Genomic DNA, 12,484 nt, shown 5'->3' with positions numbered 1-12,484 from the left:
GTTAACTTTAACTCGATAAAATTTATTCTTTTAATATAAGGTTGATAAGTGCACTATTTTCTCAAATTCTTCACAAAAACTTGAATTGCTCATATTCAAATTATTCATTTCAGTACAGAAATCAACATCAACACCATCATTATTATAAACTAAATTGCAATTATCAAAGCCCATAAAGCATGAATTGTCTTTTTCACAAATCTTCCCTACGTTATAGAATATAGTATAGACTCCTCATTGGGTGCAAAAAGCTCCTATCCCTGTTGCCTATTCGGGGAGTGTTGCTCGCATTTCCGTGCGCTTATCAAACTGTCATTCAGTCACACAGAGCCTCACAAAGATATGGCATCTGGATATACATTTGTAAATAGACGACTATCTCTTCTCTTACATTTCTTGCTTACATCTCTCAATCTCTCGAATCTCTATTTCTTTATACATCCATCAAGATGGCCAACTACTCCGAGAAGGAACCCTTGTTGGGAGACCGCAACAGGCAGCTTGCTGCGGATAACGAGATCTCGACAAATAATTGTCCTAGTTTCTCAAGTCTTTTGTCCAAGCCATTCCAATGTCTTCCTCAGCTTACCAAACAGTTGAGGGAGACCTACGTAGAGGATGACAATGAAGCCATTATCAACTACTCAGACGATGACGACCCTTTGCCGGAATTGCCATACACGATTACTCCTATCACGTTGGCTCCTTCTTCTCTTTCGCAGAAGGATAAACTTACAGAGTTGAGAAAGTATATGAAGCAGTACAACATCGGAGTCTACCTCATTCCTTCCGAGGACGAACACCAGTCTGAGTACACGGCTTTGGCAGATAAAAGAAGAGAATACATCACCGGTTTCACGGGAAGTGCTGGGATTGCCGTTGTCACTTTAGACGATCCTGTTGCCTTAACTGGAGAAGCCGCTCTTTCCACAGATGGCCGTTATTTCTTGCAGGCGGAAAAGCAGCTCGACAAACGGTACTGGAAATTGTTGAAACAAGGACTAGCTACTAATCCCACATGGAACAAATTCGCAATCGAAAAAGCCATTAAAAACAAGTTCTCAAAGGTTATTTCATGTGACCCTAGAGTACTTAGCCTTACTATTGGAGATTACTTCAAACGAGTCAGACTTTTGAACTACCAAAGCAGATTTGAGTTTAGTCCCTTGTTTGAAGTTAACTTGGTCGATTTAGTTTGGAAGAAGGAAAAGCCTACTAGATCCTTGGATCCCGTGTACCATTTGGTGCTTCAGTTCTCCGGTGAAGATACCAACAGCAAGGTGAGTAAAATCAGAGAAACATTGCGTTCAGAAAAATTCCAAAGCACCCATCTTGTTGTCACAGCCTTGGATGATGTTGCTTGGTTGTTCAACTTGAGGTCGGACAATGATGTTCCCTTCACTCCTGTATTCTTTGCGTATGCTATCGTTTCTCTAAAAGATATAACTTTGTACATTAACAAGACAAAGATTGACAATTCTCCTGTGGAGACTCGTCAATACTTGAAGAGCATCAAGGGCCTACAGATCAAAGACTATGATGAATTCTACGAAGACGTTTCTAAATTAAAGACTACGATCGACAATCCAGATCTTGCGATTGTTTTGCCAAATAAGGAATCCACTACTTTTGCATTATTCGACTCCATCCCACAGTCCGTCGGGAAACAGAACATTAAGCATGAATCTATTATTGCTAACACAAAGATTTTCAAGAATAAAACCGAGCTCTTTAACGCTAAAATAGCCCAGTACAAGGATTCCTTGGCTTTCATACTATTTGCATCATGGTTGGATCATCAGCTTGTGAACAAGAAGGCCAGACTATCTGAGTATGATGCTGCTTGCAAAATTTACTCTATTAGAGAAAAATTGCCCAATTTCAAAGGCTTATCTTATGAGACTATATCTTCAACTGGAGCCAATGCTGCTATTATTCATTATGCTCCTACTAAAGAAGAAAATGCTATAATCGATGCAAAGAAGATCTACCTCATTGACTCTGGGGCTCATTATTTAGAAGGAACTACTGATATAACTAGAACGTATAAGTTTGGTTTCGAAGGTTTAACTGACCGATACAAAAAGTTCTATACTTTGGTTTTAAAGGGGCATCTTTCGGTTGCCATGGCTAAGTTTCCTCCTCATTCTACTGGAACAGGAACAATTCTAGATGCATATGCCAGACAACCATTATGGAATGAAGGTTTCGATTTCAATCACGGTACTGGTCATGGAGTGGGAGCTTTTGGAAATGTCCATGAAGGTCCTTTATCCATCCTGACTACTGCTGGAGGCCCAACTTCGCTAGACTTATACAGAAAGGGAGGAATACTCACTGATGAACCTGGTTTCTACATAGATGGAGAGGTTGGCTTCAGAATCGAGAGTGAATTGGAAATCATCGAATGTGACGATGTAGTGGGTAAAACAAGAAACGGTGAAAACTTCCTTGGCTTTGGCTACCTCACGAAAGTACCTTTTTGCAGAAAATTGATAGAGACATCGTTGTTGTCTCCTGTGGAAATCAACTGGATCAATGAATATCACAAAAGTGTTAGGGAAGACTTTGCTGACAAGCTACTCGAGATGGGCGATAAGAGAGCTTACTTGTGGTTGGTCAAAGAGACTCAACCCTTTTAATTAATACGAATATAATACATTTGGTGCATCCTCAAGGATACGCTATACGAATTAGTTACACAATAAAACAGAATTGAAAGTTGTATCAGAATGCTAGTCCTGTTTGTTAGTTGTAGACGAAAAAGGAGGAAATCCCAAACTTTTCGCTTTTCCTTTTTCTGGTTTTTGAAAACTTCCTGGCTTTCTCAAACCGACAGTTGCACTCGTGGACTCTATACCCAAACCCAAGTGAACCTTGTTCGATATAAATGGTGATGCTGTAGGCAACGATAAGGAGGGGTATTCGCTTTTGATTGCGGGCTCTCCAGCACTAGATTTAGATACGTCCAGCCCTTCTCTCTTACCGTATTGGGGCATTTTGAGACTACTGGAGCTCCATATATTAGCACCAGTACTTGTCACTATTGAGTTTCTGATTTGATCTAGATCAGATACGATTTTTGAAATAGTTTGTTTGTCATTATCTTGTTCAAGTTTAGCACGTTTGGGGTCAGACTGTAGTCTACTCTCAGAAGATCTCTTTTCTTGTAAGTTTAAATTGCTGAGACCAAGCATGGTACCCTGAAAAGAGTTCTTTGAAGTCAAATTCTTTATTGTAGCTGAAAGCCTGCTTATTATCCCACTGGTTGAACCACTTCCAGTTTTCACAAGCGAGCTCAATTCTGCGTCGGGCAATTGTGAAGGCATGGATGGAGGAGTTGTCGGTAAGGGCGGAGAGGAGCTGAGCTTAAAGGAAGAAGTGACGCCTTTCGAAAGACTAGTTATTCTTTCTTGTTCTCCAGCAGAATTAGCCTTTTCCATTAACTTCGATATTAATGAAGACACCGCAGCATCAACCAGGTCCCTATTTGCATCTTTATTGTCATCAGTGTAGATAGCTGCCACTGTTGCTGTTGCCGCTGCTGTTGCTGCCAATGCAACTCCAGGACTTTCCTTTTGAGTGCAAGCTGAAAGAATATTGAAAACATCGGAAATTGGCTTTATAAAATTTGAATCATGCAAATAGACATTTGAACCCAGGTCTTCAGGCAGCCTTCCTTCGAGATCTCCGAAATCCTCAGACTTTGTTTCCAGTCCTTTCAACTTCCTAGTTAAACGTTTTTGTCTTCTTTTGTTAAACTCTTCGTCAGCCCAAGCTTTCTTTTCAGCAGACTCTGCTTCTCCAAACAAGGAAGTAGCCTTCTTCAAGACTCTTGATCTCAAGTCGTTATCTTTGTTTCTCTCGGCATTTTCTTCTCTCCATCTTTTCTTTCTTTCTCTATTTTCCGAACGGATCTTTTCTCGGTACTCAGGCGTATCAACTCTTATCCCAGAAAGAAAAGAGGAACCCTTGCTTAGCTTGGCAGTGGATGCAAAATTGGAAATTGCGGAGACGATTGACTCCTTAACAGATGCAATCTGCTCATTTTTGATATTAGAATATTCTGAAGCAGCCAAGGAGGCAGATCCAGAGAAGCCCAGGCCAACAGCAGAGATACTAAACTGGGCAATAATGTTTGAAATCACATTTGCTGCGCTTCTGTTATCTATTTCATCTGTAGATTGATCTTCTAAGAAGCGCTTTGCAAGCCTCAACGTTTTGATGATTTTGTTTTTTTCAATTGCTGATCCATAACTAGAGATGATCTCAGTTGCTGATGGATAACTAGCTAACGGCAATGTGGTTGGTGAATAAGAACTCGTCATTTGTCTAATGACACTGAGCAAGTCAGTATCCTTGGATCCGTCCCCATTGGAAATCTTCGAAGTTATAGCTGTGAGAACACTAGAAATTTGAGAATTAAGACTGGGAGTAATCGAAGCGATTCGATCACTGAAAGGTGTATCCAAACTATCAATTGCCGAATAGTTTCTAGTAGGTCCATTGTTCATAGATGATCTATGTAAAGCCAACGTTTCAGCTATCGATAACGATTTACGTTTTTGGGGTTCAGAGAGGCTTGGTTCGGTTCCAGTTTGGATGGCAGCTTTCGACGTCTTGGAGCTTTTAGTTCCCAGACTCAAAGTGATTTCGTTGGACCTCTTAAGAGATTCCAAAAACGTTGCCGTAGAAGAGGAAATCTTTCGAGGTAATGTTTGTAAGTTTTGAGGTAGATTTGCTGATGAACGAAGAGAATCTGTCAATGGAACAGACTGATGCATGGTTGAATGTTCGTTTTCATCTAAATCAGAGAGCAATTCTTGGGGATTTTCTTTTGCCATGTTAAATGCATTTTGTAAAATGTCATTCATTTGCAATTGCTCTAAGTCGGCTTCTTTATCGTCATGAGGCGGTTGCTTCTCAAAAGTTGCCGAAGCATTTGAGCCTATGGCATTACGAACAGCAGTTGCAAGAGCAGTTTGCAAATAAGGTGCCGGTTCAGAAAGCTTATCTGAGCCCTCTTTGTGAGCTTCTTTCTGGAAGTGTGCAAGGACATTATCATCGATTTTAGGTAAGCCTCCTGAAACAGATAAGGGCTTACTTGAATCTCCTTCAGCCAAGTAACCTTGAACTTGGTTGGCGATTTCTTGTGCTAGATCCTGTAAAACATTCCCAGGAATAGGAAGGCTCTCATTTTCCGAATTTTCCTGACTTGCAACCTGGTGAACAATATTTTGTACTAAATTAGACAAGTCTAATTGAGGTTCTTGTGTTGATGCATGTGTGAGCAGAGTATCATCTGCCGCCGACTTGAAAGCTTCGGCTATTGCGTCTTGCATTGATGTGTCGTCTTGTTCATCTGCTGAATCATGTGCAACATTTGTATTCAATGTTTCCTGAAAGGTGGACGATATAATGGCACTTAAATCGTCATCATTGGTGTGATTTTGATCTATGTGTTCGTGGGTTGTGTGAGGTTTTCCGTCTGACTGTTTCAAGGTAGAAATCGACTCGAAGGCAGAACCAATTGCACTCTCAAGGGCAGCATCAGGATCTTCTTCCTCGTGCTGCTTTATCTCTTCATGCGCTTCTTTTTCTTCGGGGATGACGCTTCTGAAAGCATTACCAATAGCAGCCTCAAGATCGAGATCATCTTGATCTCCTTCTGCTTTAGCCTCAGGAACTTCATCATGGGGAGAAGCGTCATGACCAAAAGTCTGATCACTTATATCTTTGTGTGTCGGCTCATCCGTATGTTTTTCGGTGGTCAAATTGGCAAACACTGTACCAATTGCAGCTTCTAGATCTACTTCTTCGTCCTCGTGAACTTCACCCATGATGGTAGTCTCACTTCTGTTTTGTTCAACCGTCTCTAGCACTGGTCTTGTTTCGATAACATCCTTAGATTGGGTCCCGCTAGCTGAAATATCTGATATTGGTATATTTTCATGTTTCAATTCATGTGCTGTTTTTGTTAGTTCGGTTGTATTATCTTCGCCAAAAGTAGACCTGAAGGCATTCCCTATCGCTGCATCCAAATCCAATTCATCGTCTTCAGGATTATCTTTAGAAGGCTCATTCTCGCCATTATGTTGTTGTCCTGCTTCATCTTTTGATTCTGAATGTACTGCTTTAAATGCATTGCCTATCGCGTCTTCAAGATCAATATCATCGTTCCTGTCAGTTTGTTCATGTCGTGGCAGCTTCTCGATTTGATCACTTTTATCACCTGATTCCTCGAATGCATCTTTGAATGCGTTTCCAATGGCAGCATCAAGATCCAAATCAAATTCATCATCATCATCATGTCCCTTTTGCTCCTTTTTGTATTCTTGTGTATGTTCTTGATCTTTACCTTGTTGGTCTAATGGCTCATGACGACTGACTTCTTCTACTTGCTCCTGTACTTGTTCCTGATCATTTTGTTGATCTTGAACATGTGGGGGAGATTCCACAACTTTATCATTACTAGATACATCTTGTTCATGATTCGTGTCTTTCAGCAACGCATGCTCAAATGCTTTTCCAATGGCATCATCTAGACCGAGGTCTTCCTTTTGCTGATTTTCTTGTACAAGAGCAGTATTTGTATGGGGACGGGTTTCTGAAGTTTCATTTTTTAATTCTACCGCATCTGAAATAGAAGCAGCAGCTGCAGTTTCTACAGGGCCAGAAGATTTCCGCTTAACTGACGTTTCCTCGTCTATTACAGATTCCTGCTGTAATTGCTGTACACGAGGCTCCGATTGCTCGTAAAGAGTGTCTTGTTGTTGGTGCAGTTCTTGTTCAGACTGGTTTGCCAAACTGCCGAAGTCAAACTGGTCAAATACGTTGCCAATGGCACTTTCCAAGTCAAGGTTTTCATCCTTGTTATCGCCTGAATTATGTATGTGCTCATCTTGCAGAGTGGGGTGCAGCAATTCGAGGTGCAGCAGATTTTGCAGCCGCTCGTTTTGCAACCGGTGATCGTCGCTTTGGTCTTTCGTAGCATCAACATCAACATCACCCAGCTCCGTTAATGCCGTGAGCGTACTGGCTATGACGCTGCTGAGGTCTATATCATCCTCGTCTGCGGCATGGTCTGGTGGTGCTGACATGTTCCAGCACCAATTTAGGGTTGTTTGCAACTGATATCTGGTAGGATACTCAGAAGTGTGATTGTTGTGACTGCTTTTCCATTTTGGTATAGCCAAAAGTGACTGCTTTTTTCGCGATGCTAGGAAACTGGGCCGGGTAACGCGGAGGTTTAGCTTGTGGCGGCACGTGATGTGCCCCAGTAATTTAACGTATTGGGAAAAGTAATAGATCTAGCGGTGTGTATATAGACTAATGCTTAAATATGCATTGTATTAACGATTGCAAAATGAAGCACATTTATATCAGAAGAGTTGAGCTACGTTCAGAAATGTCTGTGGTTCAAAAATGTCTGCCATTGAAAATGTCTGCCATTGAAAATGTCTGCAATTTAAAACGTCTGTTAAATGTTTGTGACTTAAAGTTCATAAATTTATTGATAGAACTGAGGGGCTATTGGCCAAATTAGATATTAGGATTGTCTCACTTCTTAGACTTACTGTCCTTCCTCGTCCAACAAGGCGAAATTTATCACCAAGCCATAGGTGCCGTATCTTACACCCTCGTAGCCGTTCTGCTTGACAGTGAAGTTGAAGTTATTCAAGTGCTCGTTGGCGTAGTTATTCACGTTGACGTCGAATGTCTTGCTTCCAAACGTAGGGATGCTTACGGCGTATTGCGAGTCTTCCATTTTGAGGAATCGGGTGTCGAACTGTAAGTTGTAGGTTGTACCTTCGTTGAATACAAACGCATCACAGTTGTCAACGTCAAGGAAGAACTTGCGACGGGCGTTGGAAGTCGTAGGAATTTTTAGCGTGTTGTCAGGATTGTCGTTGAGATTCTCAATGTAGTTGATGAACTCCATCAAGGGCTTGTGGGCCAAGTATGACGCAGGTCCGGAGAGTCTCTGTGTCGGTTCTCCATCGGTATCGACAGCCAAGTATGTAAAACTATTCAAGGCAAGCCCGTAGAGATAAGGTTCGTCGTCGTAGATATCGCCTCTCACGGTCTTGTTGACGAACCACTGGAAGAACTTGAGTCCCGTAGATAGAAGTGTCGTTGGCACATGGTTCCTAATGGGAACTGTGAAATCGTTCCCAAAGATCAATTCGGAGCCCTTTATGGGCACTTTGGGTGTGAACTTGATATTGATACGCATATTGGAATTGACTAGTTTGGTGAGCTCGTCAGCGTCGGTAACGTCGGCATCTACCGGTTCGCCATTGAGATAAACATTGTCACCCAATTCGTATAAACTGTTGTCTAAATGAGGCTTAGAGCCATCAAACTTCTTGGTATTAACATAGACTTGAAATACGCCGATGTCTGAATCGATCTCGACAGGCGTATTGGTGTTTATTGGTACTACTTTGAAGTCTTTATCGTAGTTGTTCGCAGCACGAATTAGCAATCTGCGCACCACGGTCATGATGGAATGTGCGCAAGCAAGAGTATATTATATATAGCTAGCTAGATCGATTATGTACTAAAGTGTCTGTGTTTGTGCTTCGTACCTTTCTTCTTAACGTAAGGAAGAAGTTCAGGGGTGTTGTTGGAAACTCATATGTTTGGGCCCTGAACCGTAAGCTGTTTTCATCAGATACAATCCGGCACAAACTGTAGAGGCTGCGAAATTTAACTATTCGGGTTCGAGAAATGTTAGGAAGAGTGGACTCTGGTACAAGAGAAGTGGGATACAGCGAGACATAGATCGATGAAGGTAGAAATGATTTAAATACGAGAAGATGGATTGAAATCTGAATTTCGAAGTCGAATACGAAAATGCTATTGTATTATTGTTTTACCATTATATTGAAGAAAATCGAGTATAGTCAATAATACTACAGGAGTTGGTCGTGAAACTTAACAAGGTCTCCGTGAATGACAAGATTAGAATAGTCCCTACTCAGACCCCATGTCCTGGTAGAGTCCTGTTTTGCATCTGGCTAGTAAGTCCTACTCACAGCTTCCACGTTACAATATACGTCACGTGAGTTTCTATAATGGCATACAACGGTCAGAATAAGGTATAGATGAAGGATTAAATGTCAACGTCGCTAGTTAGACATGTCCCGCTCGCTAGATAGGCTAATAAGCCATTGGAAACAATCGGCGATGGCAGCGGGCCACCTGGCTAATATTAGCCCAGTTTGTGTAGGCGGAAGCACTCACTCCGTGGGAGCCCAAAAAAGATTTGGTGGCACGAAATTCCGGAGTACTGTCGGCAGGGATGGAAGTTTGTGGAGAGGCAGAGAGGCGGTTACAAAAGAAAGTCGCGACAGGAAGAAAACAGTAGAGAAGGTAATGGAGAGCTGATAATAGTAGAGAAGAAAAGCAATTTCGAGATGCAAAAGTATGGAGAGAGGTAAAGAAATAGAAATGAGTAGTAGCTGTAGGTGCAATACAAGATGGAGATGGGCGAGATCACGGAATAATAAGAAAAGAAATAGTGCCGTTGAGCAGAGCAGGTTGTTCCTGATTACAGCCAATTAGATGAACATGACGTTTACCGGGAAATCTCGCAATCGAGTGTGCTGATGAACAGTGTGAATTGGTGGGTAGTGAGAATGGAAAATTCATGGAGAAAATTCATTATGAAAAATCTGAAAAATGGAATGAAAAATTATACCGCGAAAGTTTCCAGAACACGGTGAAGTCATAATACATACAAACAGTTGGAACATGACAGAACCAACACGAACACGGAGCTAACCATCTTATATGTCAGACATCCAACTCTAGAGACATTCTAGATGATCAAGATCGTCATCCTTTCCACTCCCATTACAAAACCTCATTACATCTCATTAGTCAAAGTCCACTCACCGTCCACCGCGCCTGGAACCAAGTTGCCCAATCCGGCCACACCAGGCCCAGTGTGCTCCCAAAGGTCGACTTTGTCCCGCGCCTGCACACAGTCCCCACACTAATCGAATTTCGGTTGGTTCACCCCCACTAAGCACAGGTGGGCTAGTGCCGGGTATATAAGTAGGGAGAGATCCAGTAATCCAGCACTTGAAAAATTCTGTTCTGTTTTACTCAATTCCTCAATTCCACATCACAATGTCCTCCAACTCCCTTGAACAATTGAAAGCCACAGGTACCGTCATCGTCACCGACACCGGTGAATTCGACTCGATTGCCAAGTACACTCCACAAGATGCCACCACCAACCCATCGTTGATTTTGGCTGCTGCTAAGAAGCCTGAATACGCCAAGGTCATTGACGTCGCCATTGAATACGCCAAGGACAAGGGTTCCTCCAAGAAGGAAAAGGCTGAAATCGCCTTGGACCGTTTGTTGATTGAATTCGGTAAGAACATCTTGGCCATTGTTCCAGGAAGAGTGTCTACCGAAGTCGACGCCAGATTGTCTTTCGACAAAGAGGCCACCATCAAGAAGGCTCTTGAATTGATTGCCTTGTACGAATCCCAAGGTATCTCCAAGGACAGAATCTTGATCAAGATCGCCTCCACTTGGGAAGGTATCCAAGCTGCCAGAGAATTGGAAGCCAAGCACGGTATCCACTGTAACTTGACTTTGTTGTTCTCTTTCGTTCAGGCAGTTGCCTGTGCTGAAGCCAAGGTCACCTTGATCTCGCCATTCGTCGGCAGAATCTTGGACTGGTACAAGGCTTCTACCGGAAAGACCTACGAAGGTGACGAAGACCCAGGTGTGATTTCTGTCAGAGCCATCTACAACTACTACAAGAAGTACGGCTACAAAACTATTGTCATGGGTGCCTCTTTCAGAAACACCGGTGAAATCAAGGCTTTGGCTGGTTGCGACTACTTAACTGTTGCTCCTAAGTTGTTGGAAGAATTGTTGAACTCCACTGAACCAGTTCCACAAGTGTTGGACGCTGCTTCTGCCTCTGCTACTGATGTCGAAAAGGTTTCTTACGTCGATGACGAAGCTACCTTCAGATACTTGTTCAACGAAGACGCCATGGCTACCGAAAAGTTGGCCCAAGGTATCAGAGCTTTCGGCAAGGACGCTGTCACCTTGTTGGAACAATTGGAAGCCAGATTCTAAGTATTGTGCTTCGAGTCCTAGATGGATCTCTGGTATTTACATATTTCGCTTCTATTAATAATTTCACAAAAACAATATAATACGATCAATGAACTTAATTGTAGAATCTTACGTATTCTAGGTAGATATGTTTGTTTATAGAGAAGCAGACATGGCCATAGGAATTGATTGATCTAAATCGGTGTCTATTTGTGGAATTTTTCAGTTACCCGGAGGTCGTGCCGTTCCGATTCTCCTATCTAAGACTTAGTAACTCCTAAGTAAGCAACTTAATAGCAGAGACCCACTATCAACATCATCCTCTACTATCACATAGTGCAAGAAATGGCTAGACCGGATACAGTGATACCCGATAAACCGGAGTCTCCATACCCCATAGTTCAGGACCTGGTGGTGGTGTCTGGGTTCGGCCGTGGTTCTTCCGAATTGGGCATTCCCACCGCCAATATACCCATCAACGACGATTTGAACCAATTGGAGACAGGTATCTACTACGGCTGGTGCCAGCTCAAGCCATGCACACTTCCAGATGAGTGCAAGACTAGAACGAACGGAAGGGAAGTGATATACAATCACGGAAAGAACTTGAGAAATGATGACTTGAAGGTCTTGCCTATGGTGATGTCCATTGGCTGGAACCCCTTCTACCATCTCAAAGAGAAAGCTGCCGAGGTCCACATCATGCACAAGTTTGACGACTTCTTCTATGGAGCCCAGATTAAATTCAATGTGTTGGGATATATCAGACCAGAGTTGGACTACACTACTAAAGGTGAGTATATTCCAGTGATAAGAAAAATTGAACGATTACTAACCAGAACAGAGGCCTTGATTGAAGATATCAATCTCGACATTAAAATAGCATTGGAAGCTCTTGACCGCGACGCATACCAGACATATAAAGATCTTTAGGATGTATAATAGACAATAGCAATAGCAATCCCAGATAGACAAATTGATAAAGTTTTGTAAGTATTGTAGGCAAGGATCATTCTTGCAAACTGTGCCTTTCAGTGCGGGCACTAAAGAAGCGTAAAATAGATATGGTACCGTCAAATATCATTATGTTTGTATTACGATAGATTGTTGTCACGGAGTCCAGCATGTACAGAGGCTCCATCTGGTTCTTGCTTTCGGGTATATTCCGTTCCCCATACTTTATCTCATACTCTATTTCACAATTTATTTCAGGTGCAATTTCCAGTTCATTTTTCGCACCCATAGTCACTTTTTAACCGGAACCTGTTTCAGCCGAGATGGCCAAGCCTCAGCAGATTTAGTCAACTCAATGATGGCGATTAAGTAATCAACCTGGAATCTGTTCGTTGTCATGCATTCCACCTCGCTTTCCATATACGCCAGCCGACATTCC

General features: G+C 42.3%; 5 protein-coding genes across 5 annotated transcripts; 3 read left to right on the top strand and 2 right to left on the bottom strand. All coding sequences in view use genetic code 12, as the record gives it.

The window, feature by feature from the left end:
- Window positions 1–425: 425 nt before the first annotated feature.
- On the top strand, window positions 426–2,727 carry PICST_85684 (predicted protein). The gene has a single exon (XM_001386683.1). It carries the CDS (start codon window positions 450–452, stop codon window positions 2,640–2,642), a length of 2,193 nt encoding a protein of 730 aa, XP_001386720.2. The 5' UTR covers window positions 426–449; the 3' UTR covers window positions 2,643–2,727.
- Window positions 2,728–2,854: 127 nt separating this feature from the next.
- Window positions 2,855–7,100, bottom strand: PICST_33868 (predicted protein; the record flags this gene model as incomplete). The annotated part of the gene is made up of 2 exons (XM_001386493.1): window positions 2,855–2,952; window positions 2,987–7,100. 2 exons carry the CDS (start codon window positions 7,098–7,100, stop codon window positions 2,855–2,857), a joined length of 4,212 nt encoding a protein of 1,403 aa, XP_001386530.2.
- Window positions 7,101–7,573: 473 nt separating this feature from the next.
- Window positions 7,574–8,506, bottom strand: PICST_37241 (predicted protein; the record flags this gene model as incomplete). Its single annotated transcript, XM_001386492.1, has 1 exon — window positions 7,574–8,506. One exon carries the CDS (start codon window positions 8,504–8,506, stop codon window positions 7,574–7,576), a length of 933 nt encoding a protein of 310 aa, XP_001386529.1.
- Window positions 8,507–10,122: 1,616 nt separating this feature from the next.
- On the top strand, window positions 10,123–11,203 carry TAL1 (transaldolase). Its single transcript, XM_001386682.1, has one exon. The coding sequence runs from the start codon at window positions 10,141–10,143 to the stop codon at window positions 11,110–11,112; it is 972 nt and encodes a 323-aa protein (XP_001386719.1). The 5' UTR covers window positions 10,123–10,140; the 3' UTR covers window positions 11,113–11,203.
- Window positions 11,204–11,436: 233 nt separating this feature from the next.
- Window positions 11,437–12,024, top strand: FMN1 (Riboflavin kinase (Flavin mononucleotide kinase 1); the record flags this gene model as incomplete). Its single annotated transcript, XM_001386681.1, has 2 exons — window positions 11,437–11,884; window positions 11,936–12,024. 2 exons carry the CDS (start codon window positions 11,437–11,439, stop codon window positions 12,022–12,024), a joined length of 537 nt encoding a protein of 178 aa, XP_001386718.2.
- Window positions 12,025–12,484: the final 460 nt, after the last annotated feature.

The sequence above is a fragment of the Scheffersomyces stipitis genome, chromosome 8, assembly GCF_000209165.1.
Source record: "Scheffersomyces stipitis CBS 6054 chromosome 8, complete sequence".
NCBI lineage: Eukaryota > Fungi > Ascomycota > Pichiomycetes > Serinales > Debaryomycetaceae > Scheffersomyces > Scheffersomyces stipitis.
This window is presented reverse-complemented; position numbering and strand designations above follow the sequence as displayed.